General features: G+C 39.2%; 1 protein-coding gene across 6 annotated transcripts in view; it reads right to left on the reverse strand.

The window, feature by feature from the left end:
• Nucleotides 1–19,373, reverse strand: part of LOC121285789 (tyrosine-protein phosphatase non-receptor type 12-like) — a 106,655-nt gene that overhangs the window by 47,384 nt on the left and 39,898 nt on the right. For all 6 annotated transcript variants that reach the window (XM_041202604.1, XM_041202603.1, XM_041202602.1 and 3 more), the window contains 7 exons: nucleotides 19,134–19,242; nucleotides 18,197–18,273; nucleotides 15,435–15,530; nucleotides 15,264–15,302; nucleotides 14,599–14,670; nucleotides 4,171–4,230; nucleotides 1,853–1,995 (listed from right to left, as the gene is read on the reverse strand). In XM_041202604.1, coding sequence (XP_041058538.1) covers nucleotides 1,853–1,995; nucleotides 4,171–4,230; nucleotides 14,599–14,670; nucleotides 15,264–15,302; nucleotides 15,435–15,530; nucleotides 18,197–18,273; nucleotides 19,134–19,242 — 596 coding nt within the window. The remainder of the gene's footprint in view (nucleotides 1–1,852; nucleotides 1,996–4,170; nucleotides 4,231–14,598; nucleotides 14,671–15,263; nucleotides 15,303–15,434; nucleotides 15,531–18,196; nucleotides 18,274–19,133; nucleotides 19,243–19,373) is intronic.

Below are 19,373 nucleotides of genomic sequence, written 5' to 3' on the forward strand. Positions count from 1 at the left end.
CATCATAACTCCCAATTGTACATCTCAATATACAAAAGAATCTTGCAATGGGTTCTTGAACTGTAGCAGTTACCCTGCTCTGCTTTGAATCTTCACTTACCAGAACCCAACATCAAAATAAACAAGTGAACATAAGTGCACTGCAGAGAAGTCATTATATCTGTATGCACAGGGATCAATGATATGCATTTCAAGTTAAACCAAAATACCACTGTACCAGGCACATTTTAATGATTGAGGAATTGACAATGCCATCAGCTCACTATTTTGAAAGAAGTCTACACTTGAAGTAACAGGCTATTGACATTGCTCTAGTACACTCATGGAGCTCCGCTTGTTAAGCTTCATAATGACACAAGGAAGCATGCCTTTCCACTTGAATCACAAACATAACACAATAAATTCATCCTCCTTTAATTACTGCAGTATGCTTGCTCCCTTCAAGGGGTATTCCAGTATTTAATTAACATTTAAGTACTATATACATGATATACATATATATTTTTTTAAATTCTCAGAAAATGGAGAGCCCATAATACATAATATGGAATCATTTACAGGAGCACTTAGAAAATTTACCAATTTCCTATTTGGTCAGTCCAGCCCTATGAAAATTAAACAAAGAATATGCCCCATTCTTCTTTCAAGAACTCATGGAATGATTGCTCTTGCTTACTCTTCCCCCATATGGCCACCCCGCCGGACACCACAGCCAGCTTTCATGGGCATCACTAATTGTCTGGTTGCAGAAGATGCTACAAATATGTAATGTACCTTCGAAATTACCTCCGCTCATTTTAAAGAATACTTTGTCCCCTAATTCCTTCCCCATTTCTCCTGAAAGCATTGAATTTTGCAAGGTATGATTTCACAGGCACCAACAGCTTACAGGTACCTTGTCTAGGTGATCATTCTTCATATGGGCATCTAGTTGTGAACGTCAGTAAGCTATTTGATCATGGGCAGTAGCATGGTAAAGGGCAATCATCATTTCCTTTAATGCTCACACATATGCACTTTCCAGCATGAATCGCTGGTGGATTGTTGTCTTTCCCAGCTTGGGAACGCTGAACAACAAATATTTATATCGCACCTTTAAGTAGTAAGACATACCAAGGCATTTCATAAGAGCATTATAAAACAAAATTTGAAATGGAGCCACACAAGGCCAATTTTACCTTCCAAATATTACTCCCATTAATGTTAATCACGCAAATCAGGACTTGAAGGGCTTTTGATCTATATGTCATAGTCCTAACTAGCTGTTAGATTTCTAGCTAAGAATTTTAGGACACATGGAAGGTTAACTCTCTTTAAAGCGTGTACAGAATCCAAATGCTTTAAAAAAAATCTTGGCATCACCAGTATAAGAATTAAATTTGTCTGTAAATCTAGTTTTCCCATAATCACCCAGTGAATTTGTAGAACTCCAGGGGCACTTGTTTTACACCCCCCCCCCAAAAAATATGCCAATGAACCTCTTCTAGGTTTCAAATGCTTGCCAAAAATCTATACTTAAAATAATTTGACAAATTAGAACAGAATGGGAAAGGTGTTGCACACTATGGTCTAAAAGTAAATTAAACTTAAATTAATCATACCCAGATTGCAGATGACTATTAGCAAACATAAATCTATACAATTCCACTTGTATTTGTAGCACAAAAATTATTTGACTGGCTAACTGTAGAACACAATAAACAAGTTCATATTACAATTCCCCATATCCTGGCATTTACAGATACACATTTAAACATCAAAATAAGCTCCAATGACAGCTGCAAGACAAGAAATTAGTGCCCCTTTTATCCCATTCAATTGAGGAGAAAAGCAGAAATATTTTCTTCCATACCTGCAGTGGATACAAATGGGAACATCCTCATGCTCTTGATATTCTCGCATCAGACTTATCATATCCAAAATAGAATCAAATGAAGATGGAACATCATGATCAGGCCAGTTGATGTAATGGAACTGATAGATTCTACGAGATTCCTAGACAGGAAAGAGATACACAAATGCTTAATTCTCTCCTATGCGTCAAAAGTTAAATCGCTATTACAACTGGCACACCGAAGATTAACCAACGAAGGATGAACCAATCAATCACACATTTTTGCCCTTCATTAAATTAACATTGTTCTGCTGCGACCAACATGGCTGATAACCTGTGCACTGAAGATAACGGCCCAAATTTTGCTGGATCAGAACATCTCATGGTGTGCCTCATTTTTAAGGCCTTTTCCCTCACCCTTCACCTCAAAAAGGTTTTTACTCTTTTATAAAAAGTTGGGAACTATGAGCCAATTAATGACACAATGAAAACAACTGGGCATCTGGGACAAAAACAGAATTACCTTGAAAAACTCAGCAGGTCTGGCAGCATCGGTGGAGAAGAAAAGAGTTGACGTTTCGAGTCCTTATGACCCTTCAACAGGTTCTGTTGAAAGGTCATGAGGACTCGAAACGTCAACTCTTTTCTTCTCCACCGATGCTGCCAGACCTGCTGAGTTTTTCCAGGTAATTCTGTTTTTGTTTTGGATTTCCAGCATCCACAGTTTTCCGTTTTTATCTCTGGGCATCTGGGATCTTGGTGAACAATGTGTTGAAAAGTCCATCTCTTTAACCAATGAGATTTAGGAAATAAGAAATAAAGAGGAATAATTTTTTTTTTTTATTCATTCATGGATTGTGGGCATCACTGGCTGGGCCAGCATTTATTGAATTTAAGAGTGAACGACATTGCTGTGGGTCTGGAGTCACACGTAGGCCAGACTGGGTAAGGATGGCAGATTTCCTTCCCTAAAGGACATTAGTGAACCACGTTTTTATGGCAATTGACAATGGTTTCATGGTCATCAGTAGACTTTTAATTCCAGATTTTTTATTGAATTCACCATCTGCTGTGGTGGGATTTGAACCTAAGTCGCCACAGCATTACACTGGGTATCTGGAGTACCACATCAGTGACAAAACCACTACGCCACCACCTCCCCTTGATGGAGAAGAAAATAATGAATGAAAAAGGAAAACTGAGCCTAACAAAAGGTTAGATTGAAAGAGAAAAAAAAAGGAAATAAAAGGAAGAAATAACATGCAAATGCAGGAATTTTATGAAATTCACAGGGAGTTTCAGGGCAAGTTGTCATTTTGGTTAGGTAAACAGCGTAGTGGTATAAACTGTCCAGCCACTTGCAGCAATTCATGATATATCTTTTCCATGACACAAGCTGCTGGATGGATTTACACATTAACAATGGTAAATGCACTGGGTTTTTGGCAGTAATATACGAGCCAAACAATTATGAAAAGATAATGCATCTGATAATAGCCAGGCCAAATCAATAGTATATTGACAACACGATATTATTTGCTTTCCCATTATTCCACCTAAAATAAACCATGGAAGGTTGGTAAATTCCAAGTCCACAAAATGTAGCCTTGTTAAAGTACTTAAAAGATAAGTAATGTCTTGGAAAGGGTGATACACGAGTTAAAATGTATGCTTTCATCCTTTTGAATTTGCTTTAAAAGCTGTCGGACATATCTAATAAAAGTATTTCATCCCCATAGGAATCTTTTGTGGGCTATGTATCAGCGGTTTCAAACCAGTTTACATTGAGCACAGATCTAAAGCATAAATCGGTCTATAACATAGCATAAATTGGCAATTTCACTCAAACTGATTGGGTGGATAGTTAGCTGACATAACTGGTGTAGAATGGTTTCTTTACTAACAGCTTATAAGAAGCATTAGAAAGCCAACCGGAAACATCTTTAGTCTAACTGGTCTGTAAATTTGCAATACTATTCCAGTCTCCATTACCAACATTCTTTAGTCAAAGCACGAGTTATAAAAAAAATTCACCAAGATAAGTGTAACATGAATTATAATTATAATTTCAAGAATTGTGAAGTATGCAACAGCATTGCTTGCGCTAAATGTCATATGGTTTACAGTAAAATGCTACTTCAATTCTCCAATGACTCATCTATTTGAAAACATCTGGGCGCTTTAGTCATAGTTCAAACAAGAACCCCCAGGTCGGAAATCACTATGATAGATGAAATGCAAATGCATTACTTTTTACCACTGGCCAAATGTAGTAAAATTAGATTATATCAGAAAAGTTAGTCTCGATCTATTGCTTACACTGGACCAACACTCACATTCTGGAATTCCACTAATAGAGTCCTTATAAAATAGTCAGTTCTTGCTTGTTCTGCCTCCTGGAAGGGCGGAAAAAAAAAAATCAGTAAGCAGTGACTGTGGAAAACTTCATGGGAGAAGATCCTACAGCTACAGAAAGTAGCTGGGAAAAACTGGCATGCAATGAAGGACATAAATGAAAATGTTGAGCCACAACGTTGCTTTCTGTACAAATATATCTATGTGAATTGTAAATGCAAAATGTTATATACAACTTTCAGTAGCTTGCAAAGCTCAAAATAACACCTTTCTAATTTTAGACATGGTTAAGATATTAATTTTCCTGTAAAACAGCAATTTCAAACACCATTAACTATAAAAACATCACAATGTTTAAGAACAGAAAAGGCTGGCACTCATGGAAAACTTTGCAAATCCAGCAAGAACATTCATAAAAGCATTGTCCACATCTCACAGGACTACAGAAAAGGCTCTTTTATTTGAGCTCAGTTGTGTTCCTCCCTCTAGATTCTTTGTTAAAAAAACCATTAAAATACTGTTACGACCAGAATTGCCATTATACAGGCAGACATCAAGGAAATACAATCCTGATGGTCAGTCAGTAAAGAACATACATAGGTCTACAAATTACTATAATAACTCCTAAAACCCCTAATTAATGTGGCTTCCAGTTACACGCCCATTAAGGTAGTAGTAAAAAAAATAGATTTAAACAGATCCAGACAAGTCACTACAATTCCCCCCGACAGTTGAATAAAGTGGCTTTCCCCAGCTTTGGTTTCTGTGGACAGCAGCTTAATGCACAAATACTAGAGGCTTTTCACACTTCTGATAGATCTACAATGTCTTCCCTGATACATCGCCTCATTTCCCTTTACACATGTTTCTCCCTTTTAATATAAATTCCATTGTTCCCATATGTCTTTGGAACTTTACCTTTCTCATAATATAAATCTATTCATGGTGCTAATATTGTCAGTAACCTGTGAGAAAAATAAACACACTGCTTGGCCAAGCTTCTCTGGCTAGGTGTAACATCCTACCATCTCTTTGAAATTCAAACTATCCTGATTTACCTAAAAAATGCAAATTCTCCTCATCTCATATTCTAAAACTTCAGCCATGTTTACATATTTAGCATTTCAAACCTAGCTTCTTTTGATGAATCAAAGCCTCCAGAACAGCTGTCTCCAATTCAATTAAATCCTACACACACACATACACAGCCAAGTAGTTATGGTACTGGGTTTGTAACCCCAAGATCAAGAGTTCAAATCTCACAATGGCAAACAATGTAACTTCATCTGAATAGGAACAGATGGAAACATGTTTGTACTCGAAAGAGTTACAGTTTTTGTCTGAGCGTTCCCCTGTTCGGACGGAATTCCACATTGGCCCCAAGCCCCGAACCCTCCCTCGGGTGCTGGTGCCCCGCAATATGAGCCGCCTCGGGGACATGCCCTCTGTGCCTTTTGGCACGGCAAAGAGGAGCTTTTTGTACGGACTGCTGCTGCACACCTTCCATTTTCTCGCCCTTGTCCGTCGACCGGACACGCCCTGGCGTTCCATTTGTGCCGTCCGGCGGCGGAGGCCCCCGATGGGAGGCCCTCTACGGAGGTGTCCTCCCCCTTTCTATTGGGGACCTGGGTTGGAGGGTGTTGCATGCAGCAGTCCCTTATAATAAGAGGATGCATTGGTTCGCGGACTCTCAGGACACGTGCCCTTTTTGCGGTCTTGTGGAGTCCGTGGACCATGTATACTTAGGGTGTTGTAGGCTGCACTCCCTTTTTAGTTATTTGAAAAACCTTTTATTGATGTTTTGTTTGCACTTCAGCCCCACGCTCCTGATCTATGGGCACCCGGTGCGGAAGGGGGTCAGGAAGGAGGAGGACCTCCTCGTGAACCTGCTCCTGGGCCTGGCCAAATTGGCCATTAACAGGTCCAGGCAGCGGGCGATCGACGGGGGAGTCCCGCCCGATTGTTTGTCCCTCTTCCGTGGCTACGTTCGCTGCCGGATGTCCCTGGAGAAGGAGCACGCGGTGTCTGCTGGCACTCTCGAGGCCTTCCGTGCTCGGTGGGCACCGCGGGGACTGGGGTGTTTTGTTGACCCCTTTAATCACATTTTGATTTAAAGTTTGTAAGTTTCCTTTAAACTTTGTTCTTGGTTTTACAGCTGACCTGAATTAGGGGCTGTGCCTGATTTATCCCAATTTTGTTGATTTTGGTTTTCATTTAAAAGATTATCAAGAGTTCAAATCTCACAATGGTAAACTATGACAGAATGTAACTTCATCTGAAACAGATGGAAACGGGTTTGTACTCGAAAGAGTTACTGGGTTTGTAACCCCAAGATCAAGAGTTCAAATCTCACAACGGCAAACTATGAAACAATGTAACTTCATCTGAAACAGATGGAAACAGGTTTGTACTCCAAAGAGTCACAAACTATCCAAACCCCACTATTAATCTATTTTCAATTATTATACTTTCCTAACATCACCCAATTTTGCCAGTCCACAACTTACCACATTGAATTCTATTTTACAACTACAACTGTAACCACCATACTACATTACAATATTTGTATGAAAGCTTTTGCTTAACTTCCAAGGAACCCTCTGCATTCATCTTTATCTCACTGAACCCAGAAAAACTGTGGTGGCCTGACCTATTTAACCTTCATTATAAGTAGCACATGGCAATCATTTTGACAGTTCAACTTCTACCACCTTTCTTTACTGTGATGATTGGTCAGAGACAAAAAATAAAACTAGCTTTATACACCAATGCAGTGCTAAGCACTGAGGTTCACAGGTTCAGGAAGAGCAGTCTACCTCCAGCCAACCAAAAGAATAACTGAAAATCAGCCAATTTCAGCAGACCAAAACCTCACAGGTAACAGGAAGTAGTTCTTTTAAGTTGAGCACTAATGGTTTTGCATTAGAAAATATCAAAGCCAACTTGTCTCATCAATACGCAGTAATGTGTATACCTGATTTTCTTCAATGTAACTGCTAGCCATACTTACAAACTGTAGATTCTGCCTCAGTCAAGAGGCCATGACATCGCAGCTAGGCAAATGTAAGTGACTATTCAATTATAATGGGTATAAAAATCCAGTGCATGTTTCCTGTACTTACTAATCTTACTTCGTGTGTTTCCAATTCACAATGCAAAATGTTCACAACAAAAAATCCTGCAATTTCCATTTTCTAATAGAAAAACTGCCCACTTTTCATCATCACAGTTTATGAAACTATCAAAACACTTGATACTCTAATAAACAAATGACTGTTTTTTCAAATATTGAAAAATTTAATATCCAAATAATGAAGCAAACCTCTGACATCCATTGTCTATCAAGTCCCACTCACCCATCCCAGCTGACTTATACTGGCTACAGGTTAAAATTATCAACCTTATGTATAAGACTCTTCATGGTCTTCCCCCACCCATCCCATCATTGGAACTTCCCCCATTCCTAGAGCCATTCCCTCAAAGCTCTGTTCTCTTCAATCTGCATATTTGTGCAACCCAACCCCCACTATAATTAGCCAATCATCAGTAGCTATGCCTTCTGCCACACACCCAATGCTCTGAAAATTTCCTCTAATTCCTTCTGCCTTTCTTTCTTCAAGGCCCTCTTTAAAACCCATCTCTTTGACCAAGCTTTTGGTTGCCTCTCCAAATATTACCTTTGTCTCAGTGTCAATTTACTTCTCATTATATCTATGAAGTGCTTCGGAACATTTTCTATATTACGGATGCAATATACATGCAAGTTGCAGCTGCTTTAAATAAAATTGATAACAAAAATTATATTTTGCAATAGCGTGATTCTGTGCACACACTGAATTCTCTTTTGTATATTAAAGTTTTCATTTCAAGACCTTAATCTGTCTCAAAAGCCAGGCCTCAAAAGGTTAGATGGAATTTGCATTACTGTGCAGTTTGGAAAATTTCATAGAATGCAATCTCAAACAGAAGGTTGGGTCCCCAGGTCCTGTGAGGATATGGAATTTATTTGCTTTCAATAATAGATGTTAAAAGCAAGCCAAGATCAAATTCTCAAAGCTTTATGTCAGACAACTCTGATTTATTTAAATTGAATAATCAACGTTATTTTCAACGAGCTGCTGAGCCAATACATTTCCAAAAAGCTGTGGGGGGGAAAAAAGGAACCCCATTATTAAGAAACTTTAAGGCACTAATTTCTATTTTATATATATTTTCAGTCAAAAATTGTATAAAAATTTGAAATCTAAAAAAAAAAAATCAACTTTTGGGTGTTTCATGGAGGACATTATTTTGGAAGAACTTATTTTCATGAATGGTGCAATGAGGTAAATTTTCTGTTTTGACATTCCTGGCAAATGCCAGAATGTACATCAGGAAATTGTAAACTTCCCTTCCCCAACCCCATTCACATTTACATCAAATAATTTTACAAAACAGAAAATTTGTGCTTAAATACTTTGAGGCAGGATCTGACTGGCAATGGAGAAAGTTCTGCTAAGAGTGAGGGAGCTGAACTCAGGCTCCAGATGAAGCTGATGGATATGAATAAGTGGGGTCTCATGGTTCTCAAAAGACAGATTGGGGCACAATCTTCTCAGTGCTGTCAACAAGGCAGCTACACCTTGTTGCCCTCCATCCCCACCTCCCAACAATGCTGCCACATCCCATTAATGCTGGACCACCATTCTCTTCAGATCTCACACACAACTGTGTATCCTAGACCTGGATTCCAATTTAACACTCAGGCTATCTTCTCAGACAAAGTTCAGAGGTGCAGAACGTCAGAATACTACTTGACCTGGAGTCAAGCTTCATTCTCTTATATCCGGTTCCCAAAACCACTTTTATTACATTTTCAAATCGTCTACCTCTGCCTTTACCTCTCCCTCTGTAGCTGAATTTCTCCACCTCGCAAACATTCTCCTAGTTTTATCTACATAATTTGCAACTTTCTCAGAATTCCACGACTGCACCCACGAAGTCCCATTCTTTCTATCACTCCTGCCCTTGCCAGGCTCCAACAAAATGACTTCAACTTCTCCATACTAATCTGCATCAATAATTTTCACTCCCTGTATATCCAAGCATACACTTTGAGTTTTGGATTATACTACTTCCTGCTCCCTGATTTATGGGTGTTCTTTCAGCCATTGTGCTGTCTTAAGTTACTTAATTTTGGTACTTTCAAAAACAGCTTACCTAGTCCTGTCTTTATCTAACCTTTTGGACAATGCCTTCTTCCCACCTGTTTGCAGTCAACTATTATACTTCATTTTATAAAGCTCTCAGATGTTTGTGTGTGAGTAGCAGCATAATTTGAGCAGGGCAATGAATTTGATTACAATACCACCAATTCAGATCCAAATTTGAATTAAGCTCACATCAACAAGAATAAAGTGTCCTGTTCAATAACCAATGGCCCTAGCTGAGCTGAGATTGGACAATCCAATTACTACAATCCACAGCAAAAAAAACTGGCAATAATTCAACAATCAGCATTTGCAAGGAATTTTTGTTCAATTCATTCTTGGGATGCGAGCATCACTGGCAAGGCCCATTCACTGCCCTTGAGAAAGCCTTCTTGAACCACTTGCAGTCCTTGTGGAATAGGTATACCCACAGTGCCATTAGAGAGAAAATTCCAGGATTTTGACCCAGCGACAGTAAAGGAACAACAATACATTTCCAAGTCAAGAAGGCGTGTGAATTGGAAGAGAGCTCACAGGTGATGGTGTTCCAAAGCATCCTGCTGTCCTTATTTTTTCAGATAATAGAGGTTGCAGGTCTGGAAGGTGCTGTTGAAGGATCCTTGGTGAGTTGATGCATTGCATCATGTAGGTGGTACACACACTGCAGCCACCAAGCAATGGTGGTAGAGGGAGTGAATGTTGAAGGTGATGGACGTGGTGCCAATCAAGCAGGCTGTTTTGTCCGGATGGTGTCCAGCTTCATGAGCGTTGTTGAAGCTGCACTCATTCAAGCAAATGGAGTGTATTCCATCACACTCCTGACTTCTGATGGACAGACTTTGGGGAGTCATTCCCCTCAGAATTCCCAGTCCCTGACCTGCAATTGTAGCCACAATATTTATGTAGCTGGTTCAGTTCAATTCCTGATTAGTGGTAACTCCCAGGATAATGATGATAGGAGAACTTAGTGATGAAATCTATTATAGGATAAATGTCCTGACAAAGGCTGTGGGTGGAGATAAATGAAGATATGGGGAGGCCAAGGCACATAACAGGGGAATGTTGGGTCAAGTATCCTGAATCAATGCAAACTCAACTTAAGGATATCAGCTCCAAAAAATTCAATTTTCATTTGGCTTTCCTGAAAGATCAGGTGACATTAAAGTCAGCATTATCTCAGATACTATATGTTTACTAAAGGAAGGACGAGATAAATTTTCAAATGATTGATCCCTTGGAAACCAACTGAGGCCATCATGTTCCAGATCAAAATGCCTACACAGGGGACCCCAAATGGCATATAAACTGGGTTAGTTACGAACATGAAGAGTGTCTGTAAGAGTTCAATGTGGATATATTGAATACTGAGAATACTGAAAGGCCTGGATAGAGTGGATGTGGGGAAGATGTTTCCATTAGTAGGAGAGACTAGGACCCGAGAGCACAGCCTCAGAGTAAAGGGAAGACCTTTTAGAACAGAGATGAGGAGAAACTTCTTTAGCCAGAGAGTGGTGAATCTATGGAATTCATTGCCACAGAAGGCTCTGGAGGCCAGGTCATTGAGTGTATTTAAGACCGAGATAGATAGGTTCTTGATTGGTAAGGGGATCAAAGGTTACGGGGAGAAGACGGGAGAATGGGGTTGAGAAACTTATCAGCCATGATTGAATGGCAGAGCAGACTTGATGGGCCGAATGGCCTAATTTCTGCTCCTATGTCTTATGGTCTTAAGGTTATGGTTATGGATGCTAGAGAATTACAAAATGTGCCAGCAGTCGACATGATTCAGGAGATCTGGGCCTGATTGCAGACAGAAGAAAGTTAATCTGGGCAGGTTGCGAGGTGGAGATGGTATTTCACTGCATTTTATACACTCTTTCTCCCATGTGAATAGGACAGCCAATGGGATTAGACATTGAACAGCGTGAAGGACATCAGGAAGTGACAGTGAGGTAGTTTGTCTGAAGCAGTGGCAAAGCTGGGGCCGCAATTTTTTAAAGTATATATTAATGACTTGGATGAGGGAAGTGAATATACTATCACCAAGTTTATGGATATCACAAAAATAGGTGAGAAGGCAAGTGGTGAGGATGACAAAAGGAGTCTACAGGAGGGACACAGACAGGTTGAGTAAGTGGGCAAAAACTTGGCAGATGGAATATGATGTGGGAAAAAGTGACGTTATGCACTTTGGCAGGAAGAATAGAGAAGCTGAATATTATTTAAGTGGAGAAAGACTGCAGAAGGCTGCAGCAGAGAGGGATCTGGAGGTCCTCCTGCATGAATCCCAAAAGACTAGCATACAAGTTCAACAGGTAATACAGAAAGCAAATGGAATGTTGGCCTTTATTTTAAAGGGAATGGAGTATAAAAATAGGGAAGCCTTGCTAAAACTATACAAGGCATTAGTTAGACGACACCTAGACTCCCGTGAACAGTTCTGGTCTCCTTATCCAGGGAAATATATACTGGTATTGGGAGCAGAGAAGGTTCATTAGGTTGATCCCAGGTATGGAGGGATTTTCTTCTGAGGAGAGGTTGGGCCTGTACTCATTAGAGTTAGAAGAATGAAAGGCAATCTTATTGAAACATATAAGGTTCTTAGGGGTGCTTGACAGGGTAGAAGGAGGTTGTTTCCCCTTGTGAGAGAGTCTAGGACCAGAGAGCATAATCTGAGTAAGGGAGCACCCATTTAAAACAGAGATGAGGAGGAATTTTTTCTCTCATAGGGTGGTCAATCTGTGGAATTCTTAACCACAGAGGGCTGTAGAGGCTGATCATTAAGTATATTCAAGGCGGAGATAGGTAGATTTTTAACCAGTAAGGGAATCAAGGGTTATGGGGAAAAGGCAGGAAAATGGAGTTGAGGATTATCAGATCAGCCATGATCTCATTGAATGGCGGAGCAGACTCAATGGGCCGAATGGCCTTCTTCTGCTCCTACGTCTTATGGTCTTATGACCTACACTGGAGGTGGGCCACTCATTGAAAAATACCCAGCCTTCATCTTGTTTTAGTAGCCAACACATTTACGTGGCTGCTCCAATTCAGGTTGTGTTCAATAGTAACCCCAAGATGTTGATGAAGACTTAGTGATAGTAATGCCATTGAATACGATGGGGAGGTGGTTCTGCTCATTCTTGTTGGAGATGGTCATGGCCTGACACTATGTGGTTCTAAATTACTTGCCAATCATCAATCCAACGCTCCTCCGACTGCACCTTCCAAATCCACGACCTATACCACCTAGAAGGACAAGGGTAGATGATACATGGGAACACCACTGCTAGTTCCCCTCCCAAGCCATACACCATTCCGACTTGGAATTATATCGCTGTTCCTTCACTGCTGCTGGATTAAAATCCTGGAACTCTCTCACTAACAGCGGATGTACCTGCACCACACAGACTGCAGCAGTTCAAGAAAGCAGCTCACCACCACCTTCTCAAGAGCAATTAAGGATGGGCAACACAAAATGCTGGCCTAACCAGCAACACCCATGTCCCAAGAAAAAGAAACCCAAGCCTGGTATGTTGTTCAGGTATCTGAAGAATTGCTAATAGAGCTGAGCACTATGCAATCATCAGCAACCCCACTTACAAACAGTTGATGGAGGGTGGGCCGCTGATAAAACAACTAAAGATTGTTGGGCCGAGGGTGCTACCCTGAAGAACTCCTGCGGGCTCAGGTGATTAGCCTCCAGCCACTACTGTCCTTTTTGCTAGGTATGAATCCTGCCACTGGGTCACCAATGACTTAAGTTTTACAAGGGCACCTTGTATTAGTCAATTAGTCAAAAACTGCCTTAATGTCATGAGCAGTAACTCTAATCTCACCTCAGGAATTAGGCTCTTATGTCCACATTTGGACCAAGACTGTAATGAGCTTTGGAGCCGGGTAGTTCTGGCAAAGCCCAATTCAAGCACTGATCAAGTTATTGGTGAGAAAGTGCCACTTGCTAATACCGTTATTGTCTGCTTCCATCACCTTGCCAATAATTGATCATTGGCTGGGTTGGACTTGTAGCGTGGCTAGAACATTCCTGGGCAATTTTCCAGATTGTAGTGGTTTGATACAACTTACTGATTTGATAGTCCACTTCAAAGGGCACTTAAGTTTCAATTTCGCTGATAAAGGATTACAAATATATAAAGGCCTAGGCTAGACAAGGGCAGATGGTTTCCTTCCCTAAAAAGTGACCCTGATAAACCAGTCAGTTTTTTTTGCGACAATCTGACAGCCATCTGGTTGATATTGGTAATTCCAGCTTTTTATTTACAGATTTTGTTGCTTTAAGTTAAATTTAAATGGGATTTGTATTCATGTTCTTTAGATTATTAATTTTAGTAAACACCAACATTCAAAATCTACAAATATAAGCTTAGAAGAACTCAATTTTGGATTGAACAACTTAATGAGGATGAAAAATAAAGTATGACATCAGCACATCGTTTTCCAATTTGGTCTCCAATTCCTGTATCAACGATCAGAGGCTTGGACAATAACATTTTTATAACAGTTTGCTTTTACGGTGAATAGTGACAGAAAGCAACATAATACTAAGGCACTCTCTGTCAATTTAAACACTAATAGGCTAATATTTATATTTACCCAATGCAATGAGAAGCCGGTACCAAATGTTTCCAAGTAATGAAAGTTCTCAGAAAGCTAAAGTAGAAGTAACTAACTTTGACTTCTCCTCGAGGGAGAATAAAGATTAGAAAACATTGTGTCCTATTCTAAACTGTACTCGCAAACCCTAATGCAGAATTTTCAGATGACGAAGTTGTGTTTATATGTGGCCCTAGGCTCAGCTCCAATGGTCATTCAGACATCTGGCTGAGATAGTCATTGTACAAGTTCAGACATGAAGATTGACTATTTGGGTTGAATGACAGAGGGCTGCCTTCAAACCACACCCCACCAAAATATAATTCAATCATGTACATTATTTTCTTTTATTTTGGGGCACTGGGACATAAATCATACAGGGAAATGCAGAAAAGTCAATATCAGATCAGTGCTTATTTGCATTATCTCCCCTTTAATTTAAACTATTGTTCTGACAGGTTGAACCTGATAAGTAGCTTAAAATAAAAATTAAAGCAATGCAGATCATTTTGTCAAGAGAGAAAGAGGATTTATCGTTAATTAGCAAATGAAATACTATCATTACCGCCCACCCAAAACACATCCGTTATGTATAGCTAAAATACTCACACAAGTAATCTGAAATTCTCCAAGACGCAGAACTGCATCCCCATGTGACGGCCAGTAACGCTCACATTTTTTCTACAGGGAAATACGAACGTTAAAATTGAGCATGTACATTTATTTGTGGCATTATGTAGTTTCTGATGAAAACAAAAACAAAAAAAAAAAAACAAGGTTTCCTCTCAAAAACCTAACTTGCAGTATTTCACATATTGGTTGTTGAAGCATAACTATAGCTACTTACTTCTTGATCTCTCTTCAACCAAAAGTAGTACTGAAAATGAGTAAAAATAAACAGCTACCCAGTAAGCTCACAGTTGGAACCAGACACTTGTACTTTTGCAAACGAGAGAATAGCTCCTAATAGTGTATCTGCTTCCCCTGGCTCAAGCATGAGAAGATGCAGCATTGTATCCAGCAGCTTGAAAATGAAGATTACCTTGTCATTCTTCACTGGCCTTAACAGGAACCTGAATGCAAATAACTTGCTTAAATCAAACAAAACTGTACTATAGGTTAAGTAATTTGGTTTGAGAGTTCATAAAATTTGCTCATAAGTTGGGAAGCAAATTTCATAGAAGACATGAGACTGCTGCAAAGTTAATATTCATCTGTACTTTTCAAAGAAAACCTTTAAAACAGCACATGAAAAATAAAACAAGGAAACTTACCCTCCCCATTTCAAACTCGCGGCAAGCCATGACAATTATCTGGAAACACGAAAAAGTAGTCAGTTAACTAGCTTAACCGAGTCTGAGTAGATGCACCTTTTCAATTCATTTTTAAAAATGCCAATTAAATTAAGTTCCAAGTTCTGCTAATCAGAACAAAAAGATACTTACTACAACTTTATATTCCCAGATCATCCTCCAAAAGTCTAGTACAGAATTTGCAAGTGGACCCTGGGTAGCAATGTAGGATTTGGGCCCATAAACTCCCTGGAAAATGACAAGAATGTACATTTCATCAGATTTCTTTTCTAAACTGATACATACATTACTTTCCAAACTATTAAGATGAACATTCCAAGTATACACATGCATAACATGCAAACCCATGAACAAGGTCATTGCTATTATACATAGTTACTAAGTATACATAAGCCCAAGTGAAAATCAAAATAACAGATTCTATTTAGCATATCTTGATACTTAAAATAAATTTTGAATCAAAGCATTTTAAATGTATGTCAAAAATTAATTTTGGAAACCAATCCCAAACATCTTTTAGCTATTTCTTGCATCCCATCTCATCATCTTCTGTTCTCCCACCCTTCTATTTATAGCACTACAATAGTTTGGCACAATTGCAGATCAGCAATAACAGAAGCCTGGTATGATGTCAGTGACTTTGGTTTGTCAGAGGAGAGTACCAATGGTCAATTATCATATATGGGACAGTGTCTTATACAGGTTTCCCTAATTCTCCAAAGGTAGTGAATTATTGGCATCATCATATATATCCATCTCTATTAACACTGATCTGGTTTGTTTTGCTTTGCTCCTTCAGTGCTGACTTTTAAGTAGCAACTTTATCTCCCAACTCTGGACTTTTAAGCCAAGTTCAACTTGTTTAAAAAGCAGTGAGTCCAGTAGGTATGGAAGATTAGGTTTAAAATCAGCAGCTGAAATCCATTAAGATGGAGATTTGGCACTTAAATAATCACAGCACTGCAGAAGTGAACAAAGTGAATTATCGGACCTAAAAGGGCTCTGTAGTTCATCTGACTGGTCCAAACAGTTAATAGTTGCATCCATCCCAGCTAGTATTTTTGCATGAGAACAGGAAATACTGGCAGACAGGAAACAAAGAGTAGGAATAAACGGGTCTTCTTCTGAATGGCTAGTGGGGTACCGCAGGGATCGGTGCTGGGACCCCAGTTATTCACAATATATATTAATGATTTAGATGAGTAAACTAAATGTAATATCTCCAAATTTGCAGATGACACAAAGCTGGGTGGGAGGGTGAGCTGTGAGGAGGATGCAGAGATGCTTCAGTGTGATTTGGACAAGCTGAGTGGGCAAATGCATGGCACATAATGTGGATAAATTTGAGGTTATCCACTTTGGTAGCAAAAACAGGAAGGCAGATTATCTGAATGGCTATAAATTGAGAGAGGGGAATGTGCAACAAGACCTGGGTGTCCTCATAAAGGTAAGCAGGCAGGTGCAACAGGCGGCAAAGAAGGCAAATGGTACGTTGGCCTTCATAGCGAGAGGATTAGAGTACAGGAGCAGGGATGTCTTGCTGCAATTATACAGGGCCTTGGTGAGACCACACCTGGAATAGTGTGTGTAGTTTTGGTCTCCTTATCTAATCTAAGGAAGAAAAGTCTTGCTATAGAGGGAATGCAGCGAAGGTTTACCAGACCGATTCCTGGGATGGTGAGACTGACATATAAGGAGAGATTGAGTCAGTCAGGATTATATTCGCTGGAGTTCAAAAGAATGAGGGGGGGGGGATCTCACAGAAACCTATAAAATTCTAACAGGGCTAGACAGGGTAGATGCAGGAAGGGTGTTCCTGATGGTGGAGGAGTCCAGGACCGGGTTCACAATCTGAGGATATGGGGTAGACCATTTAGGACTGAGAAGAGGAGAAATTTCTTCATCCAGAGAGTGGTGAGCCTGTGGAATTTGCTACCACAGAAAGTAGTTGAGGTCAAAATAATGTGAATTTTTAAGAAGGAGTTAGATATAGCTATTGGGGCGAAAGGGATCAAAGGATATGGGGAGAAAGCAGGAACAGGTGATTGAGTTGGATGATCAGCCAAGATCATAATGAATGGCGGAGCAGGCTCGAAGGGCTCAATGTTTTACTCCTGTTGCTATTTTCTATCTGTCTATGTCCCTACTCAGGCAGCATCTGCAAAGAAACAGAGTTAATGTTTCAGGTTGATGATATTTTATTGCTGTGTTCTGGTAAAAGGGCATCAACTTGAAAGATTAACTGTTTCTTTCTCCACAGATGCTGCGTGATCTGCTGAGTATTTCCAGCATTTTCTGTTTTAATTACAAAATACAATACTGTTTTCACAATTGAACAAAGGAAGTTGGGTTGGGATAATCCTGTTTCCACATTATCATCAAGTTTCCATAACATTTTTTTTCAATATTTAACAAAAAGGTATGGGCCTAAAGTGCAAAACTGTCCTGCAATAATTTCCAAGATGCAATAATATGGCCAGTGTGGGAAATTCAAAAATGAGGAATGCCCTTTTAATCTCAAGATGAAGGCACTTTCAAGGGCAGAGTAGACGATCATGCTTTACCCAACTTGAGTATTTTATGCAAATATTTGGTGTACAAAATGTTAATTCCACTTTGCTACCGTTTCTTGCCTCAAGGAGCACAAAACTCAAACATAAAAAAGCACCAGTTAATTTCATCATTAACTTTTATCATGGCGAAACAAAAGACTGTTTCTTTTAGCAACAGTCACAGGAAACAAAACAAGGCATACTTTAAACATGAACCACCACACGGTAACAACTGTATCAAATGCTTTCATTGAAATATTGCAACAATGTCATTTTGTCATGCAATAGTGAATTTTTTTTCCCACTAAATAAAACGTTGTGTGAAGGAAGTACACACATTACCTTAATAAAATTTGCATTGATATAATCTGAATCTTGTTCTGAAGTTTTCAATGCAAGTTTCACCCTGCTATGGTCAACTGTAGTGAAGAAGGTAGAGAGAATAAGAAGCTTTACAAACATAAAAGAAGTTAATACACTGCATTCCATTCAAACATCATTAAATGCAAACTCAAAAAAGTAGCTCATCCTATTGAAATTTGAGCTGCTCCACCGATGAGAAAATAACATGTAAATAACTTGAGATGTCAGACTCGATGCTGCACGACTGTTAGGCTAAAAGAAAAAAAAGTATCTGAATTATAACATAAAAAATTGTCAAAATATTATTGAAAAGCTATCATGATAGCCAGATATAATGTAATATTTTAAATCAGTGAACAGAAAACAGGTAAAAGTAACTTGGGAAGATTCTAATAAAATTCTATTGCATTGTCAGTACTGTAAATTTTTCATCAATAAATACCTGTATTCGCTGGCCAACGTTTGCTCCCAGTTAAGCATTGCCTCAATTTTAAAATTCTCATTCTTGTTTTCAAATGCCTCCAGACTTGCCCTACCTCCAATGTCTTCCAGCCACATAATCTTCCGAGATATCAGCAATTCTCCAATTCTGGCATCTTGCGTATTCTCTACTTTCATTGTTCCACCATTGGTAGCCTTGCTTTCAGCTGTCAATGTCTTAAAGCTCTGTAATTCCCTACCCAAGCCTCTCCAACTCTATCCCTCTTTTAAATCACTCTACCTGCTCTGTTAGCTCCTTATCTAGCTCAGTGTCAAATTGCATTTGTAGTACACCAATGAACAGCCTTGGGCATTTTATTACATCAAAAGCTGTCGTTGTTACTAAAATCAACTGCCCTCAAAATTTCCTAAGCATTCAAAGCATACGAAATACATTCGTTACTGTTGAATTTCAAACACAAATTTGAAAACTTACATGGCAAGATGTCTTTATATCTGTTCTTTTTAACATTTTCTTCCTTTTCTCCAATGTTTGTTGGGTAGATCTTTTCAGTTCTATATTTAGTTGACAGTCTTCTGAGTCGCTGTTTAAATATACAAAATATGTATTAATGGTTCAGTATTTACACACCAATAAATTTTGGCAAAAAAGCCAAACCAAAACTCTCAACAATAAAACACATCAAGATTTCCAGAATATATCATGATAGTTTAG

Source organism: Carcharodon carcharias, chromosome 13 (genome assembly GCF_017639515.1).
Source record: "Carcharodon carcharias isolate sCarCar2 chromosome 13, sCarCar2.pri, whole genome shotgun sequence".
Lineage (NCBI taxonomy): Eukaryota > Metazoa > Chordata > Chondrichthyes > Lamniformes > Lamnidae > Carcharodon > Carcharodon carcharias.